This window comes from Oryx dammah, unplaced genomic scaffold (genome assembly GCF_014754425.2).
Source record: "Oryx dammah isolate SB20612 unplaced genomic scaffold, SCBI_Odam_1.1 HiC_scaffold_24, whole genome shotgun sequence".
NCBI classification, from domain to species: Eukaryota; Metazoa; Chordata; class Mammalia; order Artiodactyla; family Bovidae; genus Oryx; species Oryx dammah.
In genome coordinates, this window is record NW_024070208.1 from 22,742,028 (window position 1) to 22,767,948 (window position 25,921).

Consider the following 25,921-nt stretch of genomic DNA (forward strand, 5'->3'; position numbering starts at 1 on the left):
GTTCAGAATGAAGCAGGGCAAAGGCTAATAGAGTTTTGCCAAGAGAACGCACTGGTCATAGCAAACACCCTCTTCCAACAACACAAGAGAAGACTCTACACATGGACATCACCAGATGGTCAACACCGAAATCAGACTGATTATATTCTTTGCAGGCAAAGATGGAGAAGCTCTATACAGTCAGCAAAAACAAGACCGGGAGCTGACTGTGGCTCAGATCATGAGCTCCTTATTGCCAATTTCAGACTTAAATTGAAGAAAGTAGGGCAAACTGCTGGACCATTCAGGTATGACCTAAACCAAATCCCTTATGATTATACAGTGGAAGTGAGAAATAGATTTAAGGGACTAGATCTGATAGATAGAGTGCCTGATGAACTATGGAATGATGTTCATGACATTGTACAGGAAACAGGGATCAAGACCATCCCCATGGAAAAGAAATGCAAAAAAGCAAAATGGCTGTCTGGGGAGGACTTACAAATAGCTGTCAAAAGAAAAGAAATGAAAAGCAAAAGAGAAAAGGAAAGATATAAGCATCTGAAAGCAGAGTTCCACAAAATAGCAAGGAGAGATAAGAAAGCCTTCCTCAGCAATCAATGCAAAGAAATAGAAGAAAACAACAGAATGGGGAAGACTAGAGATCTCTTCAAGAAAATTAGAGATACCAAGGGAACATTTCATGCAATGATGGGCTCAATAAACAACAGAAATGGTATGGACCTAACAGAAGCAGAAGATATGAAGAAGAGGTGGCAAGAATACACAGAAGAACTGTACAAAAAAGATCTTCATAATCCAGATAATCACAATGGTGTGATCACTTACATTCATCTAGAGCCAGACATCCTGGAATGTGAAGTCAAGTGGGCCTTAGAAAGCATCACTACGAACAAAGCTAGTGGAGGTGATGGAATTCCAGTTGAGCTATTTCAAATCCTGAAAGATGATGTTGTGAAAGTCCTGCACTCAAAATGCCAGCAAATTTGGAAAACTCAGCAGTGGCCGCAGGACTGGAAAAGGTCAGTTTTCATTCCAATCCCAAAGAAAGGCAATGCCAAAGAAAGCTCAAACTACTGCACAATTGAGCTCATCTCACACGCTAGTAAAGTAATGCTCAAAATTCTCCAAGCCAGGCTTCAGCAATATGTGAACCGTGAACTTCCTGATGTTCAAGCTCGTTTTAGAAAAGGCAGAGGTACCAGGTTGCCAACATCTGCTGGATAATCGGAAAAGCAAGAGTGTTCCAGAAAAACATCTATTTCTGCTTTATTGACTATGCCAAAGCCTTTGACTGTGTGGATCACAATAAACTGTGGAAAATTCTGAAAGAGATGGGAATACCAGACCACCTGACCTGCCTCTTGAGAAACTTGTATGCAGGTCAGGAAGCAACAGTTAGAACTGGACATGGAACAACAGACTGGTTCCAAATAGGAAAAGGAGTATGTCAAGGCTACACATTGTCACCCTGCTTATTTAACTTATATGCAGAGTACATCATGAGAAATGCTGGGCTGGAAGAAGCACAAGCTGGAATCAGGATTGCCGGGAGAAATATCAATAACCTCAGATATGTAGATGACACCACCGTTATGGCAGAAAGTGAACAGGAACTAAAGAGCCTCTTGATGAAAGTGAAAGTGGAGAGTGAAAAAGTTGGCTTAGAGCTCAACATTCAGAAAACGAAGATCATGGCATCTGGTCCCATCACTACATGGGAAATAGATGGGGAAACAGTGGAAACAGTGTCAGACTTTATTTTTGGGGGCTCCAAAATCACTGCAGATGGTGACTGCAGCCATGAAATTAAAAGACGCTTACTCCTTGGAAGAAAAGTTATGACCAACCTAGATAGCGTATTCAAAAGCAGAGACATTACTTTGCCAACAAAGGTCTGTCTAGTCAAGGCTATGGTTTTTCCAATGGTCATGTATGGATGTGAGAGTTGGTCTGTGAAGAAAGCTTAGCGCTGAAGAATTGATGCTTTTGAACTGTGGTGTTGGAGAAGACTCTTGAGAGTCCCTTGGACTGCAATGAGATCCAACCAGTCCATTTTAAACGAGATCAGCCCTGGATGTTCTTTGGAAGGAATGATGCTGAAGCTGAAACTCCAGTACTTTGGCCACCTCATGAGAAGAGTTGACTCACTGGAAAAGACTCTGATGCTGGGAGGGATTGGGGGCAGGAGGAAAAGGCGACAACAGAGGATGAGATGGCTGGATGGCATCACCGACTCAATGGATGTGAGTCTGAATGAAGTCCGGGAGTTGGTGATGGACAGGGAGGCCTGATGTGCTGTGATTCATGGGGTCGCAAAGAACGATTGAATTGAACTGAACTGACTGAAAGTAGCCTTTATTGTAGGACAGATTAGCCTCACTTTTAAGGCTTAGACGTTCCCAGGTCTCTAAAGCACAGTGTGAGTCTCAGTCATTTATCACTTTGCACGTTTCCAGTAGTCACTATTTCTTTGGTAGGCTCACCTTGCCCCTATTACCAAATCTGCTTTATTTTCTGTTTATACTGGTGTTCCCGATAGTTAAAGATAGTGGCTTAAAAAGGAGGGCTTCCAGAGTGGCACTAGTGTAAAGAATCTGCCTATAATGCAGGAGACCCAGGTATGATCCCTGGTTTGGAAAGACCCCCTGGGGAAGGGAATGGCAACCCACTCAGGTATTCTTGCCTAAAGAAGCCCAAGGATGCTTAAAAGGAGGCAGTGAAAGAGAAGAAAATTATTCCATTTACCTCAAAAAAAAAAAAAAAAAAAAAACCCCACAAAACCAAAGTCATTACTTTTAAAGAAATTTGCTTTGTTTCTACCATATGCAACAGATAATGATTCCTGAATCAAAGAATTCTCAAATCATATCAACTTTTCTACACACTCACTTTAAGAAGCATCTATAGTCTCTATTTCTTAAATTATTCATACAAAGAATTCTGATTGGAAGACAGAGAATATTTTATAAATATGCATGACTGTGGTTTCTATAGTCCAATCTCTATTTTTATACTATTAAAAGGTAAGTGTTGGAGTCTGGCACTAAAAAAAGAACAACACCCTTCCAATTCATCACAAGGAAGGAAGGATTCTTTAAAAATGCTTTAATTTTCTACTTTTTAATTTTTAATACAACCTCATTTTCTGGATACTTAAATTCATTCAATAGCTTACTCCAAGGCTGAAGTATTCAATCAAAATCCACTTTGAGAGGCAGTCAAACTATAACACAAGACAAGAAAAAAGAAGAGAAGAGTGACAGGGGTCCCCAAGGTACTGCAAGCACAGAGACAAGCAAAGTTATAGAGAACAGAACATTAACAAAACAAGACAGAAATAAAAAGTTTTACACTGCAAAGCTCTATTTCAAAGAAACAATTGGTATTTTAAATACACTATGAATAGAAATCTATATGGATATGAAATTATTTTAGCTTAAAAACAGATTACCATTTTGAAAATGTTCAAAGTTTAACTGAATAAAAGTTACCTCCTATTATTTCAAATGCCTTATAAGTAAGATCAAATGCATATCATGCCTATATAGTACAAATGCATATCATGCCTATATAGTACTAAGTACTAAAACAAGTGGTTAAATATAAAAAAGTTACAGGTATTTGGTTAAACAAGGTAAATAACTTAAGAAAACAAACAATTTGAATTATGGCATAAACGAATTTGTTTTATGGTCTCCCAATTCTTTAGAATTTTAGTTATGTTGACAGTATGAGATCTTTTTAAGATAAAAAAATATAAAAGCAAAAAAATAAAATAAAATCAGTTACACTGACCACAACTAATGTGGGAACTCCCTAAGAAGGTAACAGAGTAGAGGTTTGGTGAGTGTCACACTCAAAAGTAATGTATTAAGATTGGAATCCACTTCAGAAGTCAAGAGCTATAAGCCAAGGACGACTGACAGATGGAAGTCTCTAATGATACATAGTCTAACTTCTTCACTGTCATTCCAGTTTCTTCATTAGGTTAGATATAGTTAGAACCCTAACTCTATGTCTGAGAGAATCCATTTCCAGCCAATTCTAATTGACACCAAATTCTTCCTCATGCTGAGCCCAAAGCTGCCTCCTTGCTCTACACATTGCTCCTCAGAACAACAGAAGGCAAGTGGACCACCTCTATACCACGACATCCTTTCAGATATTTAAAGCATTTTTTTCAAGTTGCATAGTTCTTTATTGTACTTTTAATGTAAATATTTGTTCAAGTGTATAATTGACATGTCAGACTATAATCTCTATTAAGATAGTGAAACTGGCTTTTAAATCTTACTCTGTAGTGCCTGGTACACAGAGCACTTAATACACTAGCTGAATGGAAAGAAAAAAAAGGTACAGATGTCTGATTTCCTACTTGTACAAAACTTTGGCAATATTTTTGCTAAAATCAAGAAAGTCACCCAGTATAATCTCTCACTTTCTTCCAATTGTAATATCCTTATATTTTAATATAGTCCTTTACCTTGAACACATTTCTAATACGTGATATCGAACAATTTTATAATGTATTTATAGAAACTTCCAGAGTCCAAAATGATCTAAACGGTAGGACATCTATGTTGCACAATGAACATATTACTAATCTTTTATCACATATTCAGTGCAATTTTGACATTATTAATACAACGGAACTTCGTATTATCACATTGTAGCTTCAATTATATAAGTCCCATTATTTTTTAAAAAAGCAATCACTAAATAGACACTTTCAAACTACAAACATGTAAAGAACAAGTATGAACAGGGTAAGGTCAGATCTCTTAAGGGTGCTGAGGTAGAAAAAAAGGCTGAGAACTATCAATCCTCAATGATTAAATCTCCTTTTTTAAAAAACAATTTTTTTCTAAGAAATGTATGTGAATCTTCGGAGAAGGCAATGGCATGCCACTCCAGTACTCTTGCCTGGAAAATCCCATGGACAGAGGAGCCTGGTGGGCTACAGTCCAAGGGGTCACTAAGAGTCGGACACGACTGAGTGACTTCACTTTCACTTTTTACTTTCATGCATTGGAGAAGGAAATGGCAACCCACTCCAGTGTTCTTGCCTGGAGAATCCCAGGGACGGCGGAGCCTGGTGTGCTGCCATCTATGGGGTCGCACAGAGTTGGACACGACTGAAGCGACTTAGCAGCAGCAGCAGCTTGTGAATCTTTACCAACTATTAATAACTGGAACCAATAAATACTTACTTCACTGTGGCACTTAGAAGAAAGTTCAGCTGTGGCATTAACAGGTTGTCAGGAGCGGACAGATAGCGATCAAACTGAACCTAAATGAAACAGAGAAATTGGAAACACAAAGTTCACATATCTGCTAACAGACCTCCCTAATAATCATCCCTTTTTAAGGATTAAATCCTTGGGAAAATCCCATATTCCAAATAATGAGGTCTTTGTGATCAAAATGACTTATTTCTTATATATTCTAACTAAATTCACTGAAGTATCAACTCTTTAAGGTACTCAATATCAGCAATATCTACTTTTAAGATTTCAAATCCAAGCCATTCATTTTGATCTCCCTCACCAAACTTCTGGGTAATAATAAGATGTTAAGTCATCAGATTTCAAGTCCACCTTACTTTTTAAAATCCGGATTATCTGTTAATCATTTTATTCATTATTTTATTTATTTTAATATAAATTTAAGTGGAGACATTTATTCATTATTAATATTCATAGAGTACCTGTTATTAGTAAGGTACCTTATAACGTAATGTAAATATAATGGTGAGCAAAAAAAGACAGTCCCTAGCTTCATAGAGCTCATGGTCTAGTGAGAGAGGTAGTAAACAAATGTAAATGAAGGAAAAACCAAGGTACCAATACTACAAAAGCATCCATCAGGACGACACAGATCTAATCTTTGTGTCTGGCAAAAGCGTCTCTGAGCAAAGGACACTTTAAGTGAAATTGTGAAGATGAACTGACATTAGGTTAAGTGTGTGCATAGTGGGGACAGTGTGGATGAAGGCTTAGGTGAGAAAGAATGGCTCCTAGAGCTCAGTTCATATAGGACTTGAAAGCTTTTCTAACAGATTCTAATTTCTACTGTAAAAGCATTAGGAAAACCATTAAAGGAGGGAAATAATGAAAGGGGGGAATTCATCTGATTCAAATTTAAGATGCTAACTCTGGCCACAGCAAAAAGAATCAAAGGGGTGTTGTACATAGCAGATGCAAGGGCAACAAACGGGTAGCTCCTGCACCATCTCAAACAAGGGCAAAAGGACTGGAAGGAAGAGAAGATATCTGAGAAAATTAGAGAGCAAAATCATCGCAATTTGGTTAATAGTAAATGGGATGAAGGGGTTGACTCTGAGATTTTGGATCTGCATGACTTAATTCACAGCATTATCACAATTCACAACTGTATTCTTTATACATTTATTTAGTTGCATGATAAATGCAGCTCTTATTGGTGGTTTTCTCTAATGATATATATAGCCTAACTTCTTCATGTTGTCATTCCTGTTTCTTCATTAGGTTAGGAGTAAAGTCTGAAACTGAAGAAAACTTAAACAGGAATAATAAGATATTAGGGCAAAGAGATATTACTACCAATGTCTGTCTTGATCAGACCTCTTTAAAGGGATACGTGTGCAATCATTATGACTGGACCCAGCTGTGAATACACCAAATTATCACATGGGAAAGAGTAAGAATAACATTCCATAAAGAAACGTATACTGACATGCTTTATTGCGTACTTACCATTGCAGCCTTCAGTGCCACAGAATCTAGGTTGGGCAAATTAGCTAAAGGGCCCTTAAGGAACAAAAGGCCAAAAACAAGATGAAAACAGGTGCTATATGTTACAGTTCACTTATGAAATACAGTCCATTAGGAGACTTTCCAAATTTGAAAATTTAGTTTATTTCCAAAGAACGTCCTATCTTCAACCTCATTTAAAAGAGGGACTATGACCTGTTAATTTCTGTATAACTAGCGTGAAGGTCCTCAATAATATGTGTTGGAGTGAGGAGCACATACGTTTATGAACAATGAAACAGCAGGATACTTCAGATTTAATCATAAGCAAGAAAAAAGGGCAGTTAAGTACTGAGAAATGGCAGTGAGAAATAGGGACTCTAAGAGTCTCACTTTGACAATTTTAGATAGTATAAAAAAGGTAGCAAAATTAGCTCCTTCTGGTGGAAACTTGCTTATTACCTTATCAAAAGAAAAAATTCAAAACCTGTGCTCTTTGAGAGTGTCACTTAAGAGTTCCTGGGTTATAAAATATTCTTCACCATAATGTTATTTAAAAGAGTTTTTTGCTTTTTAAAGAAAAATGCTTACATGGTTTCCTAGGCTTCTCTCCTACTCCGTGTTCCAATTCTATTGGAGTTCCGTAACTGAACAAGATCGTATGCTAGCCCCAGAAGTATCTACCTTTCCAAATAATAGACCATGATCTGCTAAATTAAAATGGGGAATGACTGCTATTTATATATAGTAACCTAAGCATTCAATTAGTTGATGGTGATAAAGGACTTTGAAAAATTTACCAATGTATTATACATTTTTCTATACTAATTTTTGTATATTTTCATTACTTTTAACCCAAACTATCTATAGTAAAAAGGACAGTTAACATTTGGGGACACTCTACTATATTTCAGGTAGTCATCTGAGCACTACACAGGCATTATCTTACTTAATCTTCAGAATAACCCTACGTTACAGATATTAGTACATTCAATTTACAAATGAGGAAACAGAGACAGGTCACTTTCCCAGTAAAAAATTGCTATTAAGTGGCAGAGCCAAGATTCTAATGAGTCTAGCTCTAGAAGACACAGTCTACATCGGTGTTTCTCTCTAGTTAGAAACAGCCATGTGCTTACCTGTTCAGCTTTATGTTGCTGTACCATGTTATAAATATAACTCAAGCCTGCTCTGGTTAAAACGTAAGAAGCTTGCTCATTTATAAGCGTGTCCAAATGTGCTTCAATCTAAAATAAAACACAATGAAAAGAAAACATGTTAAAAGAAGAATAGGACTGCTGCGAGGAGCAGCAGACTGGCCTGGACTCCTAGCTCTTCATCGTGCTCCTTGCTGAGGCATAGGGACTGCTCTTCTATAAAGACTTTTCCTTCCTCAAAGAGGAAGTCCCCTCACAAATGCCAAGAAAGTCTTTGAGGATTCCAGGGCTAGTCAAAAAAATGTGAGCTGCTTCTTAGCTCTTTTAAAAGCTGGTATGAAGTAAACAAACAAAAACTACTCATCAACAACAACAATGTAAAATAAAATACTTAGGAAGAATTCTGGGAGGATGAGGACTTGCTGTTTCTCACACCCACAGTGCCTCATGCTCCCAACTTACTGGACTGACTCAGCCAATCATATATGCCATCTGGAGAGGCCCGGAGGAAATCCCACAGGAGCTGAAGCTATAAGTTCCCCTGAAGAAAGCAGATCTGGGACAACTAGAGGATGGTTGAGGACCCAGCAGAAGACTAGTCAGAGGCGTCAGGGGCTGCCTACAGAGACTATGCTGGTAGGTGGGAGTTGTATGCATTCACCTGCTTTTGCTGTTCTTGGGGAAGCTACCTATGGCTAATGGGGGCAGAAGTCACAGGCGGAGACTGCCTGGTGGGATGACAAATTCCCAGGAAGGGAATTCCCTTCCCTTTACCAGTACAGGCCTGAAAGCCTGGAGCTCTTCCTGCTGTTCCTCCCTCACTGTTATCGACCTGTTTACCAATGGCACAGTTCACTATTAATAGGTGATGTTCCCACCTGAATGCTTGCCATTGTCCAAGCCTCTATAGTAACTGAGGCCCTCCCCTTAAAAAACTTACAACTGGTTTAAAAAAGGTGAGAGGTTCTAAGAGGAAAGCCACCAGAGTAATGAAAACAAGAGTCTTTTCTTGAGGTAACACAGGTAGCTGAGACGGCAAACAATCCGCCTGCAATGTGGGAGACCCGGCTTCGATCCTTGGGTTGGGAAGATCTCCTGGAGAAGGGAATGGTACCCACTCCAGTATGCTTGCCTGGAAAATACCATGGACAGAGGGGCCTGGCGGGACACAGTCCATGGAGTTGCAAAGTCACATGACTGAGCGACTAACACATGTATATTGAAAGACACAGAGCACTTTAATTTTTTTCAAGTGAATGCCCAAGAAAGTACAATTAGAACCTTTACTTACTAGTCTCTTTGAAAAACCAAGAAAAATAAGATTGCAAATATAAATATCTAATCAAAGAGTTACCACTAAGAACCAAATTAGTATCTGAAAGAAAAATGGAAGAATAGTAATACAGAATAAATATCAAAGAAATATATTAAAGTGAAGACGTTTAAAGAGAAATTAAAAGACAAGTTCAGGAGATAAAGCCAACTAAGGACAGAAGCTTTTTATATTCAGAATATAAAAAGTAACAGATGGAGAAGTGATAATTAATTAAAGATTACAGAAAACTTTCTTGAGCAAAAAAAAAAAAAAAGGTTGAATCTTCAGACTGAAATGGCTGTGCAAAGTCCAAAATGGAAGTAACAAAAAAAGAGACATACTAAAAAATATCCTGAGGAAATATCTGAACTTAAAGGAAAATCACTGTAAGCTTCCACATGAATAAAATAGGTTTATCACAAAACTAAAGAGAATCAGACTAGCCTGGATTTCTTACTCAGAACACTGGAAGAAGTTTAAGAATGGAAGAAAATTAAAGATCTGAAAATCAAGAATCTTTTACTAAACAGGGAAAATCATTACTGCAGGGGCATGCTTCCCAGCAAGCAGCCACAGCCTTGCGCAGTCCTTCCACACTGATTCTGGTCTGGCCCATGAGACCAGCACTGGCCACCGCCTAACAGCAAGCATGATGCAGACCTAATAAGCACTTACATGGTGGGGTGTGTCCTCTTGGGATGCAAAAAATAACTTTGGGATATTTAAGAAACAAGGATAACTAGTGATAAAACAGATTGTTGGAGAACTGATACATATCTGCACGTTTCGGGAATAGATTTAGACAAACGGCAGTCTGGGGTTGAATTAGTGATAAATACATTAAAAACTAATGAATTTTTTAAAAAGATTTTTACTAATTATACATAAACAATGATGGAACAAAGAAAAATTAATCATACTTCATATTTTGTAAAAAAAAAAAAAGAAAGAGCAGGAAATATCATGAATTTAGAGGTCTCAAAACTCATTCCTTGGAAAAATCAAAAGCAATACATTTTTACTGCAGCCACTGCCAACTGTTTATATTCTTGTGATAATAAAGAAGATTCAGAGTTTTGTGTTTTTGTAAAACATTTTATCTACCAAATCACTATTTCAAACTCAGAAGTCAAGTGTCTGGTAAATTTTATAAACGGCTTTGTTGTGACGCTTAAATGAGACCGTTTGGCTTAAGGACCAGCATGGTTGGTTTAACAAACTGTAATGTTGTGCCTAACACTGATTTACACATAGACAAAAATGCGTCTGTCCTTTGCAACACCTTCCGCACAAGCTCTGCAGTTCGAAAAATATAGCACGTTATTCACAGTTCGGAAACTGAAAGCTGCATATAGGATAATGGTTCAAATTAGTCAGAAAAGCTCCATTCTACCAGCACATACTATGGTTTGAATGAAATATCCTACTCATTACATACCCTGGCTTCTCCCAAACTAAACTAAAATACTGAATATGCCTGGGAGGAAGGGAGGTATTATCAGACTATAACAAGGGATTCATAGAAATCAGGTCACTGAAGTTAGCTTATACCCAGTAACTGAGATCATGTATGGAAAAAGAAGATTTCATCACAGTGAGCAGTCATGTTATGGCAAAATTAACCTGGAACTGCAGCATTTCCAGACGTCTGTCAGTGAATTCAAAGAGAGCTAATGTCGTCTTCATCATATATAGTGAATTGACCATGAAAGTGGCCATGTCAGCTGTGCCCAAATGGCTGGCTGATACAGTACACATCTGGAGGAGAGGATCCAAGACACACGATAGAACCTACAATGAGAAACAGAATTAAACAGACCCTTCATCTCCGTACCAAGTGATACAGGTCTGCGTGAATGGCACTTCAGAGTGAATGTCAAACTAGAGAGGAAGAGACCAACTCACAGAAGCACATATGAAAGAGATTAAATGGTATAGAAATCATAACTCTTAAAACAAGCATCGCTGAATATATGTTACTTTTTAAATTAATGGGAAACAGTTTACTATTTGAAGGTAAAAACACTGAGAAGGGGTGTCAAGATACACGGGTTACAAAATGGCAGAATTTCAACAGAAGGTACATTAGAGGAGCAATGGTCATTAAGAGTGAATTTACAACACACCTGCACAAAATCAGCTTGACGGGCATCTAATGGCACAACTGAAGAATCATGAGATGCTAGAACTTCACGCAGCAACACGAGCGTCTGATTTAAGGCAGAACTTGGCCCAAGATCAGGCGGTGGCAGTTCAACCTAAAATAAAGGATGATCTATACACTGCTTATATTTTTCTACTAAACTTTAGTGTCTAAATGTCAGTTCACAGTAAAATCATTCATATGAAAGATATAAAGCACTGGTTGACACATTATAAAATCTATCATCTATCAATTGTTTATTCCCTATTGTACTAATGAAAATCACAGAAAGTGACACAAAAGTTTTTGTTAGATTATCTCAGAATTAATATATCAGCAGTATAGAATTTGTACTTCTAAGATACAAAAAATCATGAGGAAAAACTTAGTAGTCTTTGAATTTAGGATTATATTTTCATATGGATTTGAAATGGCCTATTCTGTTTAGCCCTAGTCTTAAGAAAAAAGTAATTCAGAGAGAGACCGGCACTTCCCCAACTATAAATGAGAATCACCACTCCCTGTCATGCCCCAGTCTCAGATATTGTGGCTCAATACATACAGGTTCAGGGTCTATATACTTGAAACTAAATCCCCCTACAGCTGAGTTCCCTCACTGAGTTTATGAGTAATCTCTTATCCAAAACCAGACTCCCTTTCTTGTCCTGCCCTTGCTCCTCTCAGGACTGATGAGTATCAAAGAAAAGGGGAGACTGAAACCAAGCAGGACCCTATAGGACATTCCCAGGTACAAAAGCCCCTCCGTGTCCCCCATTTCCTGTTTGTAGAACAAAAGGCTTTAGTCTCCTACGCCTTTCCTGAGTTCCGAAGAGCAGAAGCAAACGGTTAATGATTACGACAACAGACTCACAGGACTCCTAGCTCCTCCTGAAAAGATATAGGTAACAATCCGATGCATACTCTGAGTTGTTCTGGAGAAAGTAAGACCCCATCCGGGCAGAGAATGGTGACTACATGCTGATCACAAACACACAGACCCCTGCTGGAACCAGCAGGTTAAGATTCCCAGAAAGTTACCTTATCACCAATAAAGTAATCAATAACCAATAACCAATCAGAAGGTCTACAAGCTCATCACGTATCCTAAGATCCTTTCCCCTAACATTGTCTTTAAAAACCCTGCCTGAAAGTCATCAAGGAATTCCTATCTTTTGAGCATTAGCTGCCCGTTCTCCTTGCTTGGCACTCTGCAAATAAACCCTTACTTTGTTCCAAACACCCATGGTCAGAGTTTGGCTTTCCAGCTCTGTGGGCACATGAGGCCCCTCTCGGTAACATACATTGAAACCATCACCACATTCTATACCACAACCATTTCCTCTGAAAGTTTCCTCTTACCTTACTTATTTACGGAATTACAATTTTAAGTCAATAAAATTATTCAAAAGAAATTTAAGAGTGCAAGTTAATGTTTGAAATGTCAAAAAAATTACAACTTTTTCACATATTTTATTTAAAATTTAACAAGCATTTTAGCTGAAAACATTGTTTTTGCCTGTTTTTCCTGGCAGAATAATCTGCAAGGAATAATGTAAATCTCGAAGTATTCCTCTTAAAAAGCACTTTTCAAACTTTAAGATGTAAACAAATGACCAGGGAATCTGGTTAAATGCACATTCTGATTCATCTCAGGTGCCTGAGGTTCTTCATCTCAGCTAAACTAATAAACTCCGAGGTGATACCCAAGCTGCTCCTCCAAGAACTACAATTTGAACAGTAGTAAGACATTCTAAACAGGAGTGATATCCAACAATTTAAATAAAAATTTAAAGGACCATTTAGATTTTCTTTTCAGAGTGCTAGGCAAGTCAACCCTGCTTATTATTAATTTGATATGGGTTTCATTTATGATAAAACATACCCTTTAAATTAGTACTGACTTAGTATAGTGAAAAGAACTTTTCAGAAAATGTCTCTCTAGCTAACCCTGATATGACATTGTGTCTTTCAGGGGACCCTTTAGATTCTGCTAGATGCACAGCTATGAATGTTTCAGGAGAGCCTGAGAAACAAGGGAGTACACACACTTGACTAGTGAAGTGCTTCAAACGCTTTGTTAGGGAAAAGGGACACCTTTCAATAAAACAATGTCCCTGAATTTTCCTTTAGCATACCAGATAAAGAATTAGCTCCCAAATGTGTCTTTTTAAAAGCAAAGAACGAATCCTAAGAGTTCATTTCTGGCTATATCTTTATTTTAAAAGCTATTCTTCCTAACAATTTTATAATCACTTTAAAATTCTATTAACAAAAAATGGGTGCTTTGGTAGTGAAGACCATTCTGCAATATGTGTTTTCCTCATAAGGTTATAATCTTCTTGGAAGAGATGAATGGTTTATAAGAGGCAGAATAAGATGATAGTATACTTAACATAAAATATGCAACATTAAAATTTGAAGAAACTAAGATTTTCTGAAAGAAACCTGAAATGGTTGTCTACATATAAGTAACACATGAGCTATAAAAAGTATCATATTCCAATCTCACGTAATGTTAAAATATCCCTAAATATTACCCGATTCATATCTAAGAAAAACATTTCAGAGCATAATTATTGATAATAACAATAAATAATAATAGTCATAAACCCATTCACCTAATCTCACATAGACTGCAGTATTAATTGGTACTTAATATATTCAAATTACAATTCTTCCTTTCCCTGTTTTTATCCTATTCAGCTCTAGAATTTAGCTGGAAGATGCCACACTTAAAATTTGCCTTTCATTAACCACTGTATTTTCCTGCAACTTTCATTTTAACTTTATAAGAGAAATACAGTATTTAAGAACTTAGTGGGTTTTTTGAATGAAAATGAAGCAAAATAAATGGATACCATTTGAGAAAAATAAGTGTGATCCTTCCTTCCCCACATGGACAAAAATAAACTTTATGTAAATTAAAAATTCAATATAAAAGTGAAATTACAGAAAGACCTAAGAACATGCATTTATATAAATTTATTAAATAATCTAACACTTTCCCACTACTAGATATTAACTTTAGCATATAATAAATTCTATATATATTTTCTTGATGTGGGAAAGTTTTTGAAGTACGTTCCCAAAGGAGAAACAACAGAGAAAAAAAATGTTAGATTTTACTGTGTAAACATTAAAAGGGATGTATCAGAATACACTACAGGCAAAATCAAAAGGTAAATGATGATATGGAGAAAGATTTGTAATATGTATGACACTTAATATTCATAATGTATAAAAATATCCGAAAATAACAAGAATAAGATACAACTTAGTAGGAAAAGGGCAAAGGATTTGAAAACCATCCATGTGCTAATTATAATGACTGACTTTCACTTGCTGAACTATCCCTGCAATCCAGGAATAAATCCCAGTTGGTCAGGCTGTATACTCTTTTGTAAGGACTTCATTTGTTTGCTAGTTATACTTTTCAACTCCAGGATTTCTTTTTGAGATTCTCTACCTCTTGGTAGGTATTTCCATTGTGTCCACACACTGTTCTCTTGACTCGTGTTTAACATAACTGTTCTTAAGTTTTCGGCTGGTAGATGTGCCATCAAGTCTTTTGCAGGAAGGTATCTGCTTTGAATGGGCCACATTTCCCTGTTTGTGTGCCTTGTGATTTTTTGCTGAAAACAGCATTTGTTAACCCTGGAAATAAATTCTCCCCCTTCTCCAGGGGGTGCCATTTCATGTTATTATTATTATTTTTTAACTTGCTGTAGGCTGTCTCTGTGCCAAGGATCAGGCTGAGGTGTAAACTAAAGTTCTCAGGTCTTTCTGAGCCTGCTCCTTTCCCTGAACATGTGGTTACTTTTTATTTTTTCTTGAATATACTGTTGTTTTTGAATGTTTTTAATGTCTGACTCCTATCATGGGAAAAAGAAAAAATACTAAGCAGGTAGAAAAAATGCACTAACCTTTGAAATCACCAGGAAGTCAATTAAGCCAACTGACTAATTTAGGGGGAGGAGTCTGTCACAACGTGGAGGTGTAGAAACAGTGGCCACCCTCCACTTCACAACCCTGGGATGAGAGCACAGATCCCAGAGGTATGGAGGACAGGGTCCTTTTTGTCCACCCTGGCTCTACAAGCTGTGTGCAAGGCACTCAAGGAACAAGTGCACAGCTGCCCGCCACAGCCCTGAGGGTGGGAGATGGGTAGTTGCAAGTATGCTAAGAGTTGAAGTTGACCAAAATTAACTGCAATTTACAATCCAAGCGTTCCCCTAGAATTTGCAATTCTTCAATAGACTCCAGAGTCCCAAAATAGTTACACCGGACAAATTCTGCTAGTGCAGTTGTCTAAGGTGTAAAGACAGATTCCTGGTTGCCAAATTCCCCAAATTCCCTGGTTGTCAGATTCCCATGTTGCCAAATTCCCCCCAAATTATTAATCCTTGTATATTGATCTTGTCACCAATTGTATTTCTTGAGTTTTTGAAGTACAATCAGAGCATTCACAAATAATCTATTTCTTACTTTAAAATGTTCGTATCTCTCATTACTTTATCTGGACTTTTATTTAAATAAGCAGTTCCTGGCAAGTATTCTTGTTGTGTTCTTTCTTGACTTAAACAGAAACATAATACTAGTGCTTCAATGTTAATCATGATATTGGCTGTTAGTTTTATTAATCTTTATATGGTAAAGGAAATACTTCTACTTTCTCATTTACTAATATTTTCCCTCAACAATTTAATTAAACATCTAATATGCCACCAAATTTGGAAAACTCAGCAGTGGCCACAAGATTGGAAAACGTCAGCTTTCATTCCATTCTCAAAGAAAGGCAATGCCAAAGAATGCTCAAACTACTGCACAATTGCACTCATCTCACATGCTAGTAAAGTAATGCTCAAAATTCTCCAAGCCAGGCTTCAGCAATACGTGAACTGTGAACTTCCGGATGTTCAAGCTGGTTTTAGAAAAGGCAGAGGAACCAGAGATCAAATTGCCAACATCCACTGGATCATCGAAAAAGCAAGAGTGTTCCAGAAAAACATCTATTTCTGCTTTATTGACTATGCCAAAGCCTTTGACTGTGTGGATCACAATAAACTGTGGAAAATTCTGAAAGAGATGGGAATAGCAGACTACCTAACCTGACTCTTGAGAAATCTGTATGCAGGCCAGGAAGCAACAGTTAGAACTGGACATGGAACAACAGACTGGTTCCAAATAGGAAAAGGAGTACGTCAAGACTATATATTATCACTCTGCTTATTTAACTTATATGCAGAGTACATCATGAGAAACGCTGGGCTGGAAGAAGTACAAGCTGGAATCAAGACTGCTGGGAGAAATATCAATAACTTCAGATAGGCAGATGACACCACCCTTATGGCAGAAAGTGAAGAGGAACTAAAAAGCCTCTTGATGAGAGTGAAAGAGGAGAGTGAAAAAGTTGGCTTAGAGCTCAACATTCAGAAAATGAAGATCATGGCATCTGGTCCCATCACTACATGGGAAATAGATGGGGAAACAGTGGAAACAGTGTCAGACTTTATTTTGGGGGGCTCTAAAATCATTGCAGATGGTGACTGCAGCCATGAAATTAAAAGATGCTTACTCCTTGGAAGAAAAGTTATGACCAACCTAGACAGCATATTAAAAAGCAGAGACATTACTTTGCCAACAAAGGTCCATCTAGTCAAGGCTATGGTTTTTCCTGTGGTCATGTATGGATGTGAGAGTTGGACTGTGAAGAAAGCTGAGCGCTGAAGAATTGATGCTTTTGAACTGTGGTGTTGGAGAAGACTCTTGAGAGTCCCTTGGACTGCAAGGAGATCCAACCAGTCCATTCTGAAGGAGAGCAGTCCTGGGTGTTCATTGGAAGGACTCATGTTAAAGCTGAAACTCCAATACTTTGGCCACCTCATGAGAAGAGTTGACTCACTGGAAAAGACTCTGATGCTAGGAGGGATTGGGGGCAGGAGGAGAAGGGGACAACAGAGGATGAGATGGCTGGATGGCATCACTGACTCGATGGACGTGAGTCTGAGTGAACTCTGGGAGTTGGTGATGGACAGGGAGGTCTGGCATGCTGTGATTCATGGAGTCGCAAAGAGTCGGACATGACTGAGCGACTGAACTGAACTGAATAAATTTTAATCCTCCTCTCTGGTTATTATCTCCAATTCTGATGTTATAATTTTAAATTTTGTCACTGCTTAAAGAATTGCTAGAAGGTTGTCAATTTTGTTGATATTTTCAACAAATGATCAATTTTGTTTTTCTGTTTTCTAATTGATTGTAAAAATGTACATTCACTTTTCCTTTTACCATTCTGCTTTATTATTCTCTTTTCAGATTTCACAATAAGAATGCCTCCTACATTTTACTTCTATTTTTTCAGTTCCTATGTTTTCCAATTAGTAAAGCTTTGGGTAATACTCTCCTGTGCTTTTCCCATATTGCAATCTGGCTCTTGGCCCCACCATGTGAATAAAATTGTCCTCAGTAAGTCATGGATCACCTACATATTGACAAAGATAACAAACCTGCTGTCTCTTTTTTTAACAGAACTCTTCCTATAGTATGTGCCACCAACCATGCTTTCACCTCTATTCTCTTGGCTTTTCTGATAAAATCCTCTTCTCATTTGCCTCCTGCCTCTCCAACCTTCTTCAGAATCCCACCATCGTTGGGCTTACCTTCTTCTCTGAAATGCTACTGTTTCTCAAGACTGTGTCCTAGAAGCCCTACTCTCATTAAACATGATCCCTAGTGACCTCATATAAACCTATGGATTCAACTCTTTATACACAAAACCCTGTAAATCCAAATGCACAACTCCCTGCTGGATGAGACTGACTATAAAGGAGGATATCCCACGTGTGTCTTGTCTAATTTAGACAATATTGTCATCTTATCCCCTTTCTCTTTATTCCAGATACTTGCAATTAGTATCAATATTCCCTGGTTGGGAACTTAGGAATTATTTTAGAACTCTTTCCTCTGATTTAACCACATTCTATAAGTCACCAACTTTTGAAGACTTACCTTTACCCTTCAAGAATCTGTCCCCTTATGGCTCTTCCCTTAGCGTATGTATTTTCATAAAAACTACTTCAATGAAAATTCCTTCACTACCCTGTCTGCAACCTGACTTCTCTGTCTATATTCCATCCTGTCTCATTAAACAAAGAGTTACATATTCTTTTTGCTTCCTCTACTTAGAATAACCTCTACCCACCCCACTTTTCACCTATCTAATCCCTATGTCCTTCAAAGTTCAACTCTTGTAACTCCCTCTCTGGAAAGCTCCCCCTCTGTATATTATTATGGACACATATACTCCTCCTCTAAAGGCAAAGGAGAAAAGGAAAGATATACCCATTTGAATGCAGAGTTCCAAAGACTAAGCCTTCGTCGTGATCAATGCAAAGAAATAGAGGAAAACAACAGAATGGGAAAGACTAGAGATCTCTTTAAGAAAATTAGAGATACCAAGGGAACATTTCAAGATGGGCACAATAAAGGACAGAAGTGGTATGGACCTAACAGAAGCAGAAGATATTAAAAAAAGATGGCACGAAAACATAGAACCACCATACAAAAAAGATCTTCATGACCCAGATAACCATGATGGTGTGATCACTCAACTAGAGCCAGACATCCTGGAATGTGAAGTCACATGGGCCTTAGGAAGCATCAGTATGAACAAAGATAGTGGAAGTGATGGAATTCCAGTTGAGCTCTTTCAAATCCTAAAAGATGATGCTATGAAAGTGCTGCACTCAATATGTCAGCAAATTTGGAAAACTCAGCAGTGGCCACAGGACTGGAAAAAGTCAGTTTTCATTCCAATCCCAAAGAAAGGGAAAGCTAAAGAATGTTCAAACAAATGTACAACTGTACTTATCTCACACGCTGGAAAAGTAATGCTCAAAATTCTCCAAGCCAGGCTTCAACAGTACGTAAACTGTGAAACTTCCAGATGTTCAAGCCAGATTTAGAAAAGGCAGAGGATTCAGAAATCAAATTGCCAACATCCGTTGGATCATCAAAAAAGCAAGAGAAATCCAGAAAAACATCTACTTCTGCTTTACTGACTACACCAAAGCCTTTGACTGTGTGGATCACAATAAACTGTGGAAAATTCTGAAAGAGATGGGCATACCAGACCACCTTACAATGCCTCCTGAGAAATCTGTATGCAGGTCAAGAAGCAACAGTTAGTAGTGGACATGGAACAACAGACTGGTTCCAAATAGGAAAAGGAGTACATCAAGGCTGTATATTGTCACCCTGCTTAATTAACTTACATGCAGAGTACATCATGAGAAACGCTGGGCTGGATGAAGCACAAGCTGGAATAAAAATTGCAGGGAGAAATATCAATAAACTCAGGTATGCAGATGATGACACCACTCTTATGTCAGAAAGCGAAGAGGAACTAGAGTCTCTTGATGAAAGTGAAAGAGGAGAGTGAAAATGTTGGCTTAAAACTCAGATCATGGCATCCGGTCCCATCACTTCATAGCAAATAGATGGGGAAACAACAGAAACAGTGAGACTTTAACTTTTTGGAGGCTCCAAAATCACTGCAGATGGTGACTGCAGCCATTAAAGAAATTAAAAGATCTTGCTCCTTTTAATTAAAAGCTATCATAGAAAAGCTATGATAAACCTAGACAGTATATTCAAAAGCAGAGACATTACTTTGCCAACAAAGGTCCATCTAGTCAAAGCTTGGTTTTTCCAGTAGTCATGTATGGATGTGAGAGCTGGACTATAAAGAAAGCTGAGTGCCAGAGAATTGATGCTTTTAAACTGTGCTGTTGCAGAAGACTCTTGAGAGTCCCTTGGACTGCAAGGAGATCCAGCCAGTCAATCTTGAAAGAAATCAGTCCTGAATACTCATTGAAAGCACTGATGCTGAAGCTGAAACTCCAATACTTTGGCCATCTGATGCAAAGAATGACTCGTTGGAAAAGACCCTGATGCTGGGAAAGATTGAGGGCGGGAGGAGAAGGGGATGACAGGATGAGATAGCTGGATGGCATCAAGACCCAATGGACATGAGTTTGAGCAAGCTCCCGGAGTTGGTGATGGACAGGGAGGCCTGGCGTGCTGTAGTCCATGCAGTCCATGAGTCAGACATGACTGAGCGACCGAGCTAAACTAATACCCCTCCCTCATGTGCCAGCATAACACATTGTGGATGTCTCCCATAAAACACGTGATTCTACAGTAAGCACTGATTTATCAGACTAATTTCCATGAATGGAAGTGCAACCTGAGACCGACAGACCTTCACTTTTTGCCCTTGTGCTCTCATTAGCAAACAACATTCACAGTTTGTATCACGGGTCAATGATTTTAGAAAAATTGTGTCTAAATAATAACTTATATAACCATATCTAAAACAAGGACTGACTGCCTGTTAGTAACTTCTGGTGATACAGGAAAACACATAAGTGAAATACTTCATCTCCACAAATTCATGCTGCTTTTCCAGAAAATTTGAATCCTATGTTAGGGTCAGACAGTAGACTCTTAAGGTTTCCCTGAGCTTAGGAATGTAAAATCCAGGGCCTCTAAACTGGACTGCTACTGACTGCTCAACACCATACTACAAACCTGCATCTAATATAACCAAGCAACTGGATAGAGCAGCATAATTTAAAACAAAAATGGTGATTGTGATACATCTCTGAAAAACCTGGGTCCTTAATAATGAAACAAAAACAAAGAAGGATTTGATTGTTATAAACCCATTCCTTAAGGTCTCACCAATTTACTTGTGCACAACACAATGCTCAATGTAAAATACTAGCTCTCACAGAACTCTTTCAGGTTTTTGCTTGTTGTTTTGTTTTGTTTTCTTTGCTTTTATGGAATTTTTTTATTATCTTACTTGTTTCATAATTGTAATACATAACTCAAAGGCACATAAATTCTATAAGGAAAAAGCTAGACCACCAGTGTAAAAATATATGCCAGCTGTTTAGAAAAAGTATTTACTAAAAGTTTCAGTTTTTCAATCTGTATGTCATTTTAGTCCTGACCTATTAAATATAGAAAGTCTGCTTTAATTACAAATTGTGGGTTATTGAAAAATGGTAGTAAAACTAGGGCTTTGAGTTTCTACTTCCAACTATGACTCGATGTTATACTTTTCTAGGAACAGACTATAAGCCTACATCCAGTAAGCCATCCCAAAATGAATTTTCTTGTTCATAGGAAGAACTCAAGAGAACACTAAATGAAATGGGAAAAAAACTGTCACCAATGTAAAAACAGTAAAACAGCATTTTTGAATGTGAAAGACTCACACAGTATAAGAACTGCATTTTTCAAACATACCTTGTCCATTAACTTACTGGCATGAAGACTTAAGCTGCTGAAGAATATTTTTTTGCTCAGCAAATGCATTTCTTCAATGGTAGTCAACAATGTAGTTGCGCTATTTCCAATAATGCCACTAAAAGCAAAGAATATTTCTGGTTGCAAAGCAGGTCTAAACAATTTAGCTCTATGACTGGGTAGAATTCTTTTAAAAGATCCAGATCTAAATAAAAGTTTTTATATAGAATATAACCTGTGAATTAAGACAATTACTCTAGTCTCATACAGAAATGAGTTTGGTGTTTTTTTTTTAGGTTAGGTGACAAAAAATGAAAGCAAACTACAGTGTTTTCAATATCTCATAATCTCTTAGAAAAGCAGTGGGTTAGACTAAACCCTTATAGCATGCAAGTCCATGTGGCTATTTTTCTGCCATTACAGTAAATACATGTTTTGATTATCTGAAGATTAAAAGATCTGCTCTTAATTTAAAGGAAGCCATTCCATCAGTAGCTCTATGGAGAAAATATTATTAATACTGAGCTTTTTAAAATAGAACTTATGCCATATCAGTAACACATCTTCAAATTATAAAGTATTATGATTATACAGCTGCCAAAAAAGTATCTTTAAACTAATTATGAAAAATTCGGTAACATTTTTAAATAACTACTCTACATCCTATAATTCTAAATTTTCTCCTACAAGGATATTTCTTAGACTAGTCCAGTGGGGTTTCTCATTTTTGCAGAATGTAACACAACCATGTATATAAAACAATTTCCAATTTTATTTTCCTATTCATGTACTGAAAGTGATTCTTCTGTTCCTGATGCTGGCATGCTTGTAGAAAGTCATCTAAAGTGATTTTTTAATAGACTATCAAAAATATAGCTTGGAATACCATTGTTTTACCACAACTCACATATAACATGGTCTTACAGTGAGTGACATTTACAATAGGGCTCAAGTGTATGTATGCTGTCAAAAGAAATATGCATGGTGAAAATGAATGCAAATTTTGGAGTCGAAGATTATATTTTAGATAAGACAAGTGGTTCCTAGATAAGACAAGTGGTTCCTAATCATATAGTCACTTTAATTTAGAGAAGATAAGATAGCTATTAATATTACTTAGAGAAGATAAAGCTATGATTCTGTTTTACCACTAATGGAAAACTAAATGTTAAAGAAGAATTTATGTTATTTTGATTCAGAATAGGACATTTCACTAATTATGCCATTCTGAGTATAATATAGAGTTGCTTTAAGTGCCATGGATCTCGAATACAGAAGGACTCAAAAAATACTTGTATTATAGACTTATACTGCTATCTAAGCTGTGCATGTGCAAATGTGTGTTTGTGTGTGTGTGTACAGTCACGCCTGGAAAAGAAAGGAAAAAGCAAATGACAGACCTCAAACTGCAACATGTATAATATGCAAATGATGAGTCACATGGTGTGGAGTTTCTACTAGTTTATACTTAGTCAATAGATAGAATACACACACACACAAATACTACACTGTGTTCTAACTGAAATGAAGTATGACATGGGATGTAATGAGCACATTTAACCATTCCACTTACCTGATTGTGTGGTGGTAAAATTTCAGGAGGTTAGAAATTTTATATAATAAAACCGCCCCAGGTTCAGCAACTATTACTTGTTCAATTCGAACCTATTAAAACACGTGACAAAAAAATTAAACATTTCTTAGAAGTGTAACTTTTTCTTCATTAATCACATGCAGTATGAACAGCATTAAAGAGATTAAATTTCATGATTATAGAAATCACAAACTTCCTTCTAAATAAGTAATATCTGAATATTAAATCAGAGGATGGTAAAACAACACAAAAAATTTAACACAGGTATACTCTATGAACAAATGATCCATTACCTACAGAATTTGGCTCAAGGCAACTGCTATCAGAAATAATCAATACAATGAGATCATCTGGAGGTTTTTTAACCAGCATGTAATGGAATTTTGTTCAGCACTAAACTGCAAAGCAGCTGTTACATGCCTAAAATTATCAGTAAAAAGGTACTGCTCTATGAACCAATAGTAAGGGGAAAAAAATGAAAAAAGTTTTACCTTTAAACAACTAAACCAAGTTATTTTTTAATATTAATTAGAGAACAGGAAAGCAGATGGATCTTGAGTTGGCTCCAACATATTTGTCTAATTATAATACTACCAGGGCAATATCTCAGATCTAGTTCAAAATTAACTTGAAATGCTCAAGATTAACTTCTGGGAATCTTTCTTTCTAATTAAAATTCATCCTTCACTAATCTTTCCCTTATTTCACATTCCCTAACTAAAAAATGCAATTTAAACTACACTGAATGTGCTTACTTACATATTACACTACATCTATGCTTAAGCTGCAGAAAACATTATGTCTTCTTGTTTTCTAATTAGATTCTAAACAGACATTGTATTTTCTAGTCCTTTTACATCTCTGCAGCACTTAGCAGGATAATACACACGCAGGAGATGTTCAATGAACACTTTTGAAAGCATTTAGATTTTGGAGTATGTCGTAATACCAATGAATATGATCTGCTAAAATATTTTACATTATAAATACACGTTCTGTTCAGTTCAGTCGCTCAATTGTGTCCGACTCTTTGCGACCCCATGAATCGCAGCACGCCAGGCCTCCCTGTCCATCACCAACTCCCGGAGTTCACTCAGACTCACGTCCATCGAGTCCGTGATGCCATCCAGCCATCTGATCCTCTGTCATCCCCTTTTCCTCCTGCCCCCAATCCCTCCCAGCATCAGAGTCTTTTCCAATGAGTCAACTCTTTGCATGAGGTGGCCAAAGTACTAGAGTTTCAGCTTCAGTATCATTCCTTCCAAAGAACATCCAGGACTGATCTCCTTTAGAATGGACTGGTTGGATCTCCTTGCAGTCCAAGGGACTCTCAAGAGTCTTCTCCAACACCACAGTTCAAAAGCATCAATTCTTCGGCACTCAGCTTTCTTCACAGTCCAACTCTCACATCCATACATGACCACTGGAAAAACCATAGCCTTGACTAAACGGACCTTTGATGGCAAACTAATGTCTCTGCTTTTGAATATGCTATCTAGGTTGGTCCTAACTTTTCTTCCAAGGAGTAAGTGTCTTTTAATTTCATGGCTGCAGTTACCATCTGCAGTGATTCTGGAGCCCCCAAAAATAAAGTCTGACACTGTTTCCACTGTTTCCCCATCTATTTCCCATGAAGTGATGGGACTAGATGCCAGGATCTTCGTTTTCTGACTGTTGAGCTCTAAGCCAACTTTTTCACTCTTTCACTTTCATCAAGAGGCTTTTGAGTTCCTCTTCACTTTCTGCCGTAAGGGTGGTATCATCTGCACATCTGAGGTTATTGATATTTCTCCCGGCAATCTTGATTCCAGCTTGTGTTTCTTCCAGTCCAGCGTTTCTCATGATATACTCTGCATAGAAGTTAAATAAGCAGGGTGACAATATACAGCCTTGATGTACTCCTTTTCCTATTTGGAACCAGTCTGTGGCTCCATGTCCAGTTCTAACTGCTGCTTCCTGACCTGCATACACATTTCTCAAGAGGCAGGTCAGGTGGTCTGGTATTCCCATCTCTTTCAGAATTTTCCACAGTTTATTGTGATCCACACAGTCAAAGGCTTTGGCATAGTCAATAAAGCAGAAATAGATGTTTTTCTGGAACTCTCTTGCTTTTTCCATGATCCAGCAGATGTTGGCAATTTGATCTCTGGTTCCTCTGCCTTTTCTAAAACCAGCTTGAAATACATGTAATAGTATACAAAAACCTTGCATAGAAAATTGGCAATGATTATTTTAAAATGAGTTTTATTATCCGACATTAATGTGTTAATTTTACAGAATTACAGCTCAAGTTGCTATTTCTTTAAACTCCAAATAAGGCAATAATTTAACTGTATATCATATATAAAATACTTGATATAATATAAACAAAGTATTTTACCTTTAGAGGCCTGCACACACCCTCAGTAACATGGCCAACAACTTCTTGAATATTTTCTTCAACACCTACGGTTAATTATAACATAACTGAAATTTTTTTCATATTGCACTGTTTCACAGAAGTACAAAAAATCAACAAACACTAATACCTATGATTAATGGCATTAATGATAAACATTTAAAATAACCATTAATGGTATTTTATTAACTTCAATATCTTTTAGGATATTACTAACTATATTAATAGCTGAACCTAAAGCTCTATCAATTCATTTGACTGCT

The 25,921-nt window shown here is 37.3% G+C and overlaps 1 protein-coding gene across 2 annotated transcripts in view; it reads right to left on the reverse strand.

Moving 5' to 3' along the window:
* Nucleotides 1-25,921, reverse strand: part of COG6 (component of oligomeric golgi complex 6) — a 62,207-nt gene that overhangs the window by 12,567 nt on the left and 23,719 nt on the right. Inside the window, exons 11-19 of one of the 2 annotated variants that reach the window (XM_040267019.1) lie at nt 25,641-25,705; nt 23,240-23,331; nt 21,667-21,784; nt 11,333-11,464; nt 10,830-10,997; nt 7,874-7,981; nt 6,738-6,791; nt 5,214-5,293; nt 2,770-3,226 (exon numbers count right to left, since the gene is read on the reverse strand). In XM_040267019.1, the coding sequence (XP_040122953.1) occupies nt 3,199-3,226; nt 5,214-5,293; nt 6,738-6,791; nt 7,874-7,981; nt 10,830-10,997; nt 11,333-11,464; nt 21,667-21,784; nt 23,240-23,331; nt 25,641-25,705 (845 nt within the window). In that variant the 3' untranslated portion in view covers nt 2,770-3,198. Of the gene's footprint in view, nt 1-2,769; nt 3,227-5,213; nt 5,294-6,737; nt 6,792-7,873; nt 7,982-10,829; nt 10,998-11,332; nt 11,465-21,666; nt 21,785-23,239; nt 23,332-25,640; nt 25,706-25,921 lie in introns of those variants that run through there. The other variant, XM_040267018.1, reaches the window with a different exon arrangement.